The 12343-nt window shown below is 38.4% G+C and overlaps 1 protein-coding gene and 1 long non-coding RNA gene across 2 annotated transcripts in view; one reads left to right on the forward strand and one right to left on the reverse strand.

Annotated features, from left to right (window-relative positions):
• The window catches only part of LOC127537755 (uncharacterized), a 329554-nt gene that overhangs the window by 220123 nt on the left and 97088 nt on the right, over nucleotides 1–12343 (reverse strand). The gene's annotated exons all lie outside the window — the stretch shown is intronic.
• On the forward strand, nucleotides 2048–10898 carry sytl3 (synaptotagmin-like 3). The gene is made up of 13 exons (XM_022205143.2): nucleotides 2048–2355; nucleotides 2918–3127; nucleotides 5332–5399; nucleotides 5816–5867; nucleotides 5956–6022; nucleotides 6116–6188; nucleotides 6665–6792; nucleotides 6982–7104; nucleotides 7698–7867; nucleotides 7974–8070; nucleotides 8155–8334; nucleotides 9630–9711; nucleotides 10641–10898. The coding sequence occupies exons 1-12, from the start codon at nucleotides 2258–2260 to the stop codon at nucleotides 9657–9659; spliced, it is 1296 nt and encodes a 431-aa protein (XP_022060835.1). The 5' UTR covers nucleotides 2048–2257; the 3' UTR covers nucleotides 9660–9711; nucleotides 10641–10898.

Here is a 12343-nt window from a genome sequence, read left to right on the forward strand (position 1 = left end):
TCAACTTCAGTATTTCATGGGAGATAAGGAGAAGCGGTCTGTGCCTGGTAGGCCATTCAGTAATCCATCTACGACTGTATGTAAGAGTGTATGGATATTTTTGGGATGAACATACTCTTACATTCTTTGTACTTTTCTCTTGTGTGGAAGTTGATATTGACAAAAAAAAAACTTTTAGAAAAAAGAAAATATATTTAAAGTTAGGGTTGCAGCTTCTTTATAACATTTTCACAAACAACAGTTTCAGGAAAAATGCACAATTTAATGTAAAAATTCTTCTATGCTAAATTTGTGACTTCTTGTCTTTGCTCACAACCTATCAATAGCACGAATTATTGCTGCAAAAACATTTTATGTACACAGGATTTCACTAAGCAAATGGAATCTTTTAACTGAGATCAATTGGCAATTGCTCTGTACACTGCCTTCAGAGAGCAACAACATGTGTGAACTCAAAAAGGAAGGAAGCCGAGCTTTGTAAAACTCACTGTGTGCATATAATCTGCCACATCCTCAGGCTGACCACTCCAGCAATGCAGTAAGCCAAGGAGGTAAGATCTTGCAGCTTTCTGCACTTCTTAACTCTGCGGTGACCTAGTTCTTGTGTCACAAACTTACAGTTGCCTTCCTTTGGATGCTGTGGTAAGATTAGGGACATTTGTCACAATGGTGTTCTGATATGTCAGTTTACATTTAGCAATACAACAGGGTTGCGTATATATTTTGCAATCACGTCTTGTTCTGCAGTTGCTGTCAAGAAAGTCTCAAGTGATTTTTGTTGTTGAGTGCACTGTATAAGAGGACTTTTCCTGTTCTCTCTGCAGTTTACTATTGTGTACTCCTGTCTCTGAATGCATGTTGAAAGAGTTAGTTTTAATTAAATGTTTTATTACTTCTGTTTTGGTCCACGTGTTTCATTGTGTAATACGCCTGAGTCACTATTTTCCCCATTTTACTGTTAAATTAGTCTTAGCAAAATAGGTGTAAATGGAGTATTGCATGTGTCTCTCAGATATTTTCAACATACCGTGATAATAAAAAGCAGATGATTTTCAATTTTGCTTTCTTGCGAGTCTAGCTTTGTTGAGCTCTTTCTAGCCCACATGTAATTTTAGCCACTGCAAAGAATTACATAAAGATGAGCTGTTGAACTACTTGGGAAATCTCGGCATGGTTTCAAAAAGTCGGTAGGTTTTTATTTGGAATTTACTTGCGGTGATCAGCTTGTTAATACGCACAGACATACCCCTAGGGCTGACTTATGTAGCTGCTAACTCAGGTCTTACAGGAAGCTCAGCTCTGGGTGGGAAATGTGTCAGAGACCTTGGTCTCTGACACATTGGTCTTTCTCACAACAGTTAGATGACATATTTGGATTCTAATTTAATCAGTCAGGTATCCTTTACCGTCACTGCTGTGGGGGCCTGATATGACCCTCCACCCTCTCTTCTCGGATGTTAACTCAACCACCACTAAACCACAGACAAACTGAATCATTAAGGACCCTTTACGTTCCAGAGGCATGTGTGAAATGACTATGCTTAAAATGATATGAATATGAGCATCCCTAAACTGAGGCTGAAAAGGTTTTAAAGGAGTGATCACACAGAAGTACGAAGAAATGTCCACTGCATTAAAGCCTTCTAGCAGGATATTTTGCATCTTGTATCAATGATATTTGCAGCCTGCGAGACATGCTACATATCAAAGGAGAACAGACAACAACTTTGTCTCTCCAAGCCATGAAGCCTACTAACAACTCATGCTGTGTGTTTTCTCCTGGCAGCTCTGGTCAGTAACACAGACAAGCTCTTATCTCCTAGCATAGCCTGGCATACAGCTATTCAACAAGCAACTTCCTTCCTGCTCCCCATGCTTTGTTTTGGTACTGAAGAGAAAAATGTTTTGATTTTAAATTCAAAGAACTTTATTTGTCCCTGGGGCAACTTAACTTATGCCATCACATCCTGCCCTGCATAGGTTCTGAGACTACTGACTATCTGTGCCATCAGTTAACAAACTTCCTTCTTCACTCACCTTCAGAGACACAACTATAAGAAGAAGACGCTGCCACAATTGCTGGGAACCCTTACCCGTTTTCAGTCTCAGCCCCAAGACTAAAGCCTATGTATGGGGGAGGGTCTAGTAAGAGGGAGGGTTAAAGAGAAGAAGGGAGGAGATAGGAATAAAAAGACAGTGAAACAGATTGAAGGAGGACAGAGAAAAGAAGAGCAGTGACAGAGGCTGTTGTTTAAAGATGGACTTAAGTTTGCTTAAAGTCCTGGAGAAAGAGAGAGTCGTGGAGGTTCTACGAAGAGACAAGCAGTTGCGTACAGTTGAGGAGGACAGGATCAGGTGAGTTTTTCAAAACAACTGTTATATGTTCTGTGACAAAATTGCTTCTTTATCATTCTGGAAAAAGACAGAATTAACAGCTCTTATGGGGATGATCGCTATAAGATGGTGACAAAATGATGAGGAAAGCAACAGTAAAAACAGAAATATAATGTGTTCCTTACCTTAAACCTATTTCATTATAAGATTAAATAATTGTGTTTGATAGCTTTAAATGTGTCAGAAGGTAGATCTTGTTTTTGACAGAGCCAAGCTGCTTTTCTCTAATTCCACTAACTGTCAAATCTAATTGTCAGTATTTTTTATTTATCACATAGCCATCAGAATCATATCAGTCTTTTCCTGTAAGCCTCAGTAAAAAGCAGATGCATGTATACATTCTCTTTGTTCCTTTATTTGTTCCACAATGATGCTTTGAAAATTGACATTCAGATGTTTGAAGGATGCAGAAAATGCTTAAAATGTACTGAAAAGACATTTAACTCTGTAGTTGTTACAGGAGAAAAACTGTCTTTGAGAAGTCGAATTTGACACTGACAGCTGAAAGTATTGATCACTTTAGAAGGATGAAACACGACCTGCAGGAGCTTCAAATGAAAGGTGCCAAAACTTTTGGCCAGCAGTATGGGGAGCGGAAGTGTGCTTGCTGCCAGAGTCCGCTGGGAACGATGTGGAACTCAGGTGCAGTGTGCCGTGGCTGCAGCCACCGCATCTGCAGCGTGTGCCGCGTGGGAGCAATGAACTGGAAGTGCACGGTCTGCCACGCCTACAGGTAGAGAGATGAGCACTGGCCCGGTGAACTAAGAAATAATGTCTGTGACTGAGTGGCACTGAAATGACACCACTAAATGACCATACATTTATCAGCCTCAACATTAAAACACCAACATTAAAGGCGACATGAATGACACTGATTATCAGTGTTCTGCTGGGAAACCTTAGGCGCTGGTATTTATACGGATGTTACCTTGACACATAATAGTCTCCTCAGCCTTGTTGCAGACCAAGCATACTTTCTGCATGGCAATGGTGCTTCTGGACCAAGAGTTTGGCTATGATTGCCACGCCACCATAGGCTAAAGTGTGGCTTATTAAACTGTTTGAGTCCGTATCTGCTTCTGCTCCTACATGGCAGTCTTACCTACGTACGAAAATAATAGTGACCATAAAAAAGACAATTTTGCCTACAACAATAAGTCAGCCACTCTTTTCAACACAAGCGTCTACCCTTAGCAGGATATTGCACCCTGCCACAATGCAAAACCCACTCAAGAACAGTTCAAGAAACATGACCAAGAGCTCAAAGCAGTCATTAACTTTCCGAACTCCCCAGATTCCAAAGTGAATGAGTATTCACAGGATTTACGGTAACAAGACTAATCCATGGAGGATCCATCTCTGTGAGTGACCCAAAACAGGACAAAAGTGATCCCCTGCCAGTGTCTTCGTCCCAGATGTCACAGAAATACCCTAGAGATTTTAGTAGCAGAAGGAAAACCTACACAATATTAGGCAATTTATTATTATTAGGTGGTTTAATGTTGATGTTGATCACTGTATGCGTAAAGAGTAATTAATAACTGTCTATAGATTAGTGTACTTGACAGTTAAAACTCACATTCCCATTTTTACTCTGTTTAAAAGTGCTTTAACATATGACTTCATTTAAAGTTGCTGTAAATAGCCTATTTTTTAAACAATGTATCAAGTCAAGGGAAATAGGAGTGTAACATAAAGGTCCTTCCCTCTCTAGTACCCAAAACATAATCTGAACACTGATTTGCAGTTACGGTAAAATAGTTAATCATGACATAAATAAGTGAACTGGGGAACTATATCACAGGGTAAACCGAGGCGACAACATGAATGGTGACTGACGCAAGCAAAAACATTTACTAAAGATAACTTTCTAGACTTTCTAAAACAAAAGAGCACAACATTTAATCACACCAAATGTGGATTAAATGTTGATGTGGCTGCTCATACAGATCCTCACTTGAATCGCAGCTCTATGTTGTTCGGGTCACGCTCACCCAGCGCTGCAACAAACAGCTTATTAGTCAGTGAATCAAACTTGTTTTGACATATTTTTAAAATTAGAAAATACACATTTGCATCATATGCAGCAATATTCATGTACGCATTATGTTTTGTACCCTTTTTTGTATTACGTCACTGATCTTGTCTCAGTTAAAGTTCTATTGTTAAATTGAAAAATCAAAATCAAAAGTTCCAAAAAAAAAATAAAAAAAATAGAAAAACCTTCAATGGTACCGAATAGGAATTTGAAGATGTCACTTTGGTCACGTAAATTGATGTCCTTGCAAACTGATTTGCATTTGCCAAGTGAACTGAGAACTCCTCTATTGTACGTTTAATAAATTGATCACATCTCCTAAAGGTAAAAGCGGATGTGTCTCACATTAAAATATACTCAAGCTATAGCAATAAGACGCATGAAGAATGATAGCATGACCAAAGAATCATTACTCAGTTAGAGATAGGTAAAGGAGCTATAGTGTGTTTGCTACTTCTTCATTTTCCACATGAGTAGAGGTTGCTAATGATATACAGTATGTCTGTGAAGAACAACAAGATGGTTAATGCTAGTGACTTTTTGTAAAGTAGATGTTATTTGGAAAGTTGCTGGATTTCAGATTTTTGAAATTCCTTCTGCGTTTTGCTTTGTCTGGAAAAAGCGAGATAATTTTGTCATTTGGGTTGGTCAAGAAAGACAAAAAAATACTTCTTTTTGTCTTTCACAATACATAATTGGTAAAAAAAAAAAAAGATAATAAATATATAAAACTCAAGCTGAAGTCAAGAGGCATCAAGAAGGCATGACTTAAAATAATGATGTTAGTTCAACAGGAAAATTGTATTTCCTGCCTTTTTTAAGCATTAATGTAGCTTTTTATATTGTCATTGTGTCATAATTTCAACCTACTTATTGCAGTGTTTTTTCCCTTTTCACAGGGAGGTGAAGATCAGATCAGGAGAGTGGTTTTTAGAGGAAAAGGCAAAGAGATTTCCCCTCACCACAGGTTTGTTTATAAAAGTCAGACTGCATACAAGATAGGATGCTTTTTTGTTTTAATTCATCATTCTTAATTAGAAATGCTCTTTTGCTAATGTCGAGTTTAACTGCAGTGAATAACAAAATATGGATAGTCCCAGTTGTTTGTTTAAGCCCTTTATGATATTTGGTTTTAAATCCTGAATTCTAATTATTATTAGTTTACAGTGTGGTGAGGCATTGTGGACTGAGCAGTAATATTAAAATTTATAATGTTAAATAAGGATATTTAATGCCTTTTGTGTGTTTTTGCATTTGTTACAAATTTTCCAAATGTGTTAGTTGTGTTAGCATAAAGTTACACATTTTATTCTTCAGACACCATGAACTCCATCCACCTCATCACAGTAGTGTAATCTTTCATGTTATTTATATTCTTTACAGACAAATATGAGACAGTTGGGGAGGAATTATTAAAGACCTACAATGTGCTAAGGTACAATTATACTTTACATTTTTATTCTGAGTGCTCCAGCTTTGTTTCATTAAATTCATAGTATGTTCATTTTCTATGGCTTTCCCAGTCATATATCAGTCGTTCCTCCCACTCCTCCACCCCACTTGGATTATCCAGTTCTGGGCAGATCTGAGGTAAAATACAGATAAAATGTTCAGCATTATGTTATACTAAATTGTTCAAATGTATGATCCAAGTGACAATGATTTTTGTGTTTTGATCTGCAGGATTTAAAAAACCTGAAGCCTTTTACCAAATCTGTGGAAGATCTGATGGTTTCTTTTACAAGTCAAATTAAAAGTAAGCTGCTACAATACACCTTCTCACCCCAGCTAAATGGTCAGCATTTACAGAATAAGGAATTCTTTATTTTGCAACTACACAAAATGTAAGACATCCAGTACGGTCTGTGCATTTTGTTGAGAAACTGACTCTTCAGAATGAGAAACGACATTTCCTGTGGATCTTGTTGCAACATAATCTGATCTCTGCCTTGATTAGCAGAATATACACACTGAAATAACCACAAAGGGAAATTTGCTTGAAATCATAAGATGCCAAAAAACCCCTCTGATTACATTATCGAACCGACTTCATCGACAGAAATTGCACAAGATAATATCAACAACCTGCTTGTGTTGACTGCAATAGAAAAACAACATATTTTTCAGCAGTCTGAAAAATTGTCCATGTGGTGAACAAATAATCTTGCTTACTTTTTGCTGTATGTGTTTTATGTTCTCTAAGCAAACATTTGCATGCTTTTGCCATCGCAGAGATTTCCACTTCTCACAGTGATGTGCAAGGACACCTGCTGAGAGTTGACAAGAATCAGGCAGGACCTCATTTCAGCTACAGCACCCAGAAGAGCCTTTCTGACAGTGACATCCGCAAATCTAGCAACGTAAGTTGGTCTCACTTATTCTTACAGCAAAAGTACTGTCGGTTATTGTGCTATCACAAATGCCACTGTTTGACTAAGTGATAATGTGATTGGTATTCTATCCCAAACCTATCAAAAGTTTTCTGGTAAGGTTAGTGGTATCAGTGAGTAAATGTGCAGGAAAGAAATGTATCCGTTTTGTTTTTGCAGCTCTTTAAAGTCCCAAGTCTTCCAAATATGTTCAAGAAAAGCAAAGACAGCGACCAGGATAGCTCCCCTGCCGGTACAGAAGAAGAAACTTCCTTCAGCTCTGAGTACTCTGGAGAAAGGAGAGTGAGTCAAAGTTGAAGATAAGAAACAAAATCAAAGCAACATATTGCGGTTAAAATATCATATTATTCATTAGGACGGTCATACAGTGGTTAGCACTGTCACCTCACAGCTCAAAGGTTCTGAGTTCACTTTTTGGCCTGGGGTCTTTCTGGATGGAGTTCGCATGTTCTCCCTGTGCATGGGTGGGTTTTCTCCTGGTTATCTCCCACAGTTGAAAGTGGTGCTGAGGTTAATTGGTGATTCTAAATTGTTCGTAGGTGCGAATGGGAGTGTGCCTGGTTGTTTGTTTCTATGTAACCCTGTGACAGACTGGTGACCTGTCCAGAGTGTCTCCTGTCTTCACCCTAAGTCAGCAGGAATAGACTCCACACCCCCTACAACCCTACAGAGGATAAATTGGTGTATCGATAAGGGATGAATGGATGATTAGGATCATTTCAATCTCATAACTTAATGAATCCTCCTGGATGAAAGAAGTGGATTGTATCTGATTCCTTCTATGTGTTTACTTCCTTAAATTAACTTATAGTGTGTCTGTCTGTCCTTTAAAAAAATGGAAATGGATGGATGCAGTCTGTATTTTGCTCCCTCAGGGCAGTAACGGAAGCATCAGCACAGACTGTGGCCTTGTCGAGAACATCTCTGTAGCAGGAGAATTGGAACTGGCTCTGGCCTACAACACCAACACGTCCAGTCTGGAGATCACAGTTGGCACCTGCAGAAATCTCATTTATGGAGACAGCAAGAGGAGGAAGTGTCATCCGTGAGGACATTTTACTATTACATTGCACATCACATATACTGTGACCCCATTTTGTCGTGTGATGCTTAATCTAAACTTCACCATCCTGCATTTATTTTGTGTGTAGATATGTCAAACTCTGTGTGCTGCCAGACAAGAATTACAAGCTGAAGACAGCAGTTAAAAGAAACACGACTGATCCAGTTTACAATGAAGTTTTTAAGGTAAAAAGACAGAATAAAGTCAACCTCGGCTCCTGCATTTTAATAGAGTTGGTTGCCTTAGATTCCTTATCTAATTTTTGACAGTATGAAATAGAACACCACCTGCTGTTTGGAAAGAGACTGCAGGCTTCTGTGTGGCATTCGGGAACTCTGAAAAGAAAAGTGTTTCTTGGCGAGGTACTCATCCCACTGGATGGCTTGATATTGGAGGACAAGACCTCGCAGTGCTTCAACTGGTATCCGCTTTGTCTGAAGCTAAAACAGGTAAACAGCTGTGGGTTTTGCAGATCAGAAGAGAAACATGATAACTTAAATGTTCAGTCTTAAAGCAGTAATTCTCAAATGGGGGTCTGTAAAAAAATTATATTCATTTATTTGATTTATCATGACACATAAAAATGTATACTTTTTTAAAAAAAAAAAAACTTATCAGGGCATCTCTATATGTAGCCCTGTGATAGACTGGTGACCTGTCCAGGGTGTCCCCTGTGTCACCCTAAGTCAGCTGGGATAGGCTCCAGCCCCCCATGACCCTAATGAGGATTAAGTGGTGTATAAATAATGGATGGACTTATCAGGACTCTAGACTGCGACCAAATTGGTCACATATGCAATAATTTTTGACAGTCTGCCAGTTAAAATATCAAGTGACATTCATGGAAGTGCGCGATAATTATAACCAGGGCCGGCCGCTGGCATAAACACTCTATGCCGTTGTTTATAGCCACATCCACTAGAGGGGGCCACACCACAATAAGTGTGTGATTCACATTTTGTCCCTGTCTTTATTCCAATAAAACATAAATCTGTTAATGCTGTTAATCATATGCATGTGTGTTTTAACCCAATTACAAGCTGTGCACGTGATTTGGTAGTTGCCCTGTGCATGTTTTGGGGCCACAAAAAAAATCTTGCTTAGGGCCACAAAGTCCTAGGGCCGGCCCTGATTATAATATTGTGATGTTGGGTGGCATGGTGGTCGCCTCACAGCTCAAAAGGTCCTGGGTTTGAAACTTGGCCTGGAGTCTTTTTGTGTGGACTTTGCATATTCCCCCTGTACCTGTGGCTTCCTCTCATTGTCCAAAGACATGCTGAGGTTAATTGGTAATTCTAAATTGTCCATAGGTGAATATGTTAGTGTGCTTGTTTGTCCCTCTATGTAGCCCTGTGATAGGCTGGTGACCTTGTCCAGGATGTCCCCTGCATGGCTGATTGTTCTAAAGTAATTAGGAGAGAGTTTCGGATTTTATTTTATTTCACAAAATCCTTATTCATGAAAAAACATTTAATTTTATAATGGCACTTTTCAATCGTATTTTTTTGTTTTATTCAACACAAACACAGAACACAGGTATATGATCATCTGTCTGCTTTTTCAAACCGAACAGACAGAAAATGCTCATTTTAAAAACAAAAGATGTAAATGTAATTATTATATTGAGTTTTTAAAAAATTAACTTTTATATTTAATCTCTGTCTAGTCATATTTTTTATTATTATATGATTTTGTCTTTACAGCAGTTTTCTTTAAATTCTTCTTGTGTTTCTGTGTCCATTAGGCTGATAGTTCAGATAGCGGTGCTATGTAGCAGGAAAGAGGAAAACTGCTGGTAGGAATCCACTTCAGCATCAACAACCAGGGTGAGCCTCTGCAGTTCAGCTTCCTTCATTGTCTGCAAGAAAAACACAAAATCTGTCAGATAATTTAATGATAATGTCTGCATTTTCATTCAATGAAACTTCCTTAAATTTGAAGCAAATCTTGTAAACATTGGCATGCACAAGTACAATACACAATGCAAACTGTCACCCCAAACAGTCTGTATTGTGCCCTTGTGTGCAGCTTACACACAAGGGTTTTGATCCTCACTCTGTCAAATGTATTTTTTTTGTTGTTACATAATACTTTGCATTGTCTTGGGTTGGTTTGTGGCTGACTTTATTAACACTGACTTGAGTTTAATCTTACAATATTTTTCATAAGAATTTTACAAAAGTTAATATTGCATTATTGAGATTAAAACCAATGAAAGCTCACATCTTAAATCCTACAAGACACTAATTGGAAATGTTTTGTTTAAAAGGTAATGAACATTTTGGCCGGCTCATGGTTCTTTCAGCACTAGAGGTCAGCACAGCTTCTGTTTTGTTCCTTTCATGATAGTCATTTTGACTTGACTGTCTTACAGAGACATGAACACTAGGCCACATTGTAATTATCAACTAACTGTCCTTATCAAAGGTGCCAAACACCTTCCCATTAATGCAAACACTATTCAGATCACCTGTGTCAAAGTGTAAATACACCTCCCTCCCCTGCATGTCTCTTTGTGTGTCGACTTTTGTGCCTGCAGGTGTGTTATGTATGTTTTGGTGTGCGTTCATGAATGCATTAAAGAGTGTAGGTGTTTAATAGGCATGAGGATGTGTTTATATAGCTATTTCTCTCTCTGAGTTTCTCTCTCTGTCTCTCTCTCGCTTTCTCTCTCTCTCTCTCTCTCTCTCTCTCTCTCTGTGTGTGTGTGTGTGTGTGTGTGTGTGTGTGTGTGTGTGTGTGTGTGTGTGTTTAGGTGTCTGACCCTGGGAGCAGGCAGATAGACTGTCCAGACAACGACCATTTCGCGGTGCGAGTGGGTGCTCATTAGCTGCTGTTTGATCAGGGCAACTCTCCGAACCTGGACCAGGGGGAGAGCTCCTTTTGCTTCTCTAAGAGACCCCTGAGGGGCTGAAATGGACCCTGGTAACAACAGAGATTATCTTCTTTTAACATCCTTAGTGACAAATTCTACGGCAGCATTGTACTTCTACATAATCTATGACACATTTATAAGCACTATATAAACAATAAATTATCAATTTGTAATATATACAGCTCATTCTGTGAATTATTCTAATAGTTAATACATTATTGACACTGATTACACATACATATGTGTACATACTTTATATATATATATATATATATATATATATATACATATATATGAGATGTTATATATTTGTTTATTCGTTATCGCCACGGTCATAATCCTAATCAAAACAATGGCTACAGCCATGCGGACGTGTTTCAGGCGATAGAGCAGGTTGTCCACTGATCACAGGGTAGATGGTTCGACCCCTATCACATGCCAAAACGGCCTTGGGGTGACAGCTGTCATGGTGTCTACAGCCATTATTATGTTTCTCGTTGTGACACATTTGTTTTTAATGTTTCAAACACAACATTTGTGTATATAGTGATCATTTTTCTGGCTGAGTGTTGTATTGAGACTGCTGTATTTCTGAACTCCTAAATGAAAAAACACGTGTCATAGGAGCACTGCAGGTACAAACAGTAACAGCCGGACATATCCATAGCAGACCTGTGGGGGCCTCTATTTTTTTCCAACATTGATAAGGAGAGAAAAGAAGGTTGCAATGAAAGGAGTGGTGATATCACTGACCTGGAATTCTGTCAACCTTGCGTTCTCTTGGATCACCATGGCAACTGGAAATGAGCTCTGTGGTCTCACCAATGTCAAGATTAGATCATGACAGCACTCAGTCACTGCCCCCTGATATGCTGAGTTTATGTATATTTTTGGTTATTTACATTTTGAAAAATGTAGAACTTTAACATTGTGTTAGTACAGTATATTGCAGTAGGTGTGAGCTACCATGAATACTTCATAGCTTCCACATGCTTCGTTTTTATGAAGTATAACACTGGTCTGTCAGACTGAATCATTTCAGGATTAATAGACTGAAGTATAAACATGGCTCCTCTCAAATTTAGTCCACAGTAAATACACTTGTGGGATTACAGCCATGCCAGCTTTATGTGGCTGTCAGGATAACAACACCGTAATCCTAACATGGAAAATACTATGTTTTATTCACTATGTTAATGTGTTAGCATGCTATGACTTACTACAGCAGAGACTATTCAGCAAGCATGTAGTGAAAAACCAAAGTGTTCGACAAACTGAAATTTCATACCATTATCTCTCGTGTCCAATTCATCCAATATTAGATGAGACATTTCACTCAAAACCACAAAAAGCAAACCTATGGTGGTGCTACAGTAAAAGCAGGGATCACCCGTGTCATCCTTATTCATCCTTGTGGTAACATAAATGTCTGTAAAAAAAAAAATCATAACACTTCATCCAATAATTTCTCATACATTTGAATAAAACTATACTTGTCCTTTAACTGAAAACGAGAGACCTAATGCAAACCCATAAAAAAAAACTTCCAGAGTCCTCAAAAAGTATGACGACAGGAGTCCATA

This window comes from Acanthochromis polyacanthus, chromosome 16 (assembly GCF_021347895.1).
Source record: "Acanthochromis polyacanthus isolate Apoly-LR-REF ecotype Palm Island chromosome 16, KAUST_Apoly_ChrSc, whole genome shotgun sequence".
Lineage (NCBI taxonomy): Eukaryota > Metazoa > Chordata > Actinopteri > Pomacentridae > Acanthochromis > Acanthochromis polyacanthus.

Coding starts and splice junctions, on each gene's coding strand:
- sytl3 (XM_022205143.2), top strand. CDS start 2,258: ATGGACTTAAGTTTGCTTAAAGTCCTGGAGAAAGAGAGAGTCGTGGAG. Junction 6,189..6,664: donor TTTTACAAGTCAAATTAAAA/GTAAGCTGCTAC, acceptor TTGCCATCGCAG/AGATTTCCACTTCTCACAGT. Junction 7,868..7,973: donor AAGAGGAGGAAGTGTCATCC/GTGAGGACATTT, acceptor TTTTGTGTGTAG/ATATGTCAAACTCTGTGTGC.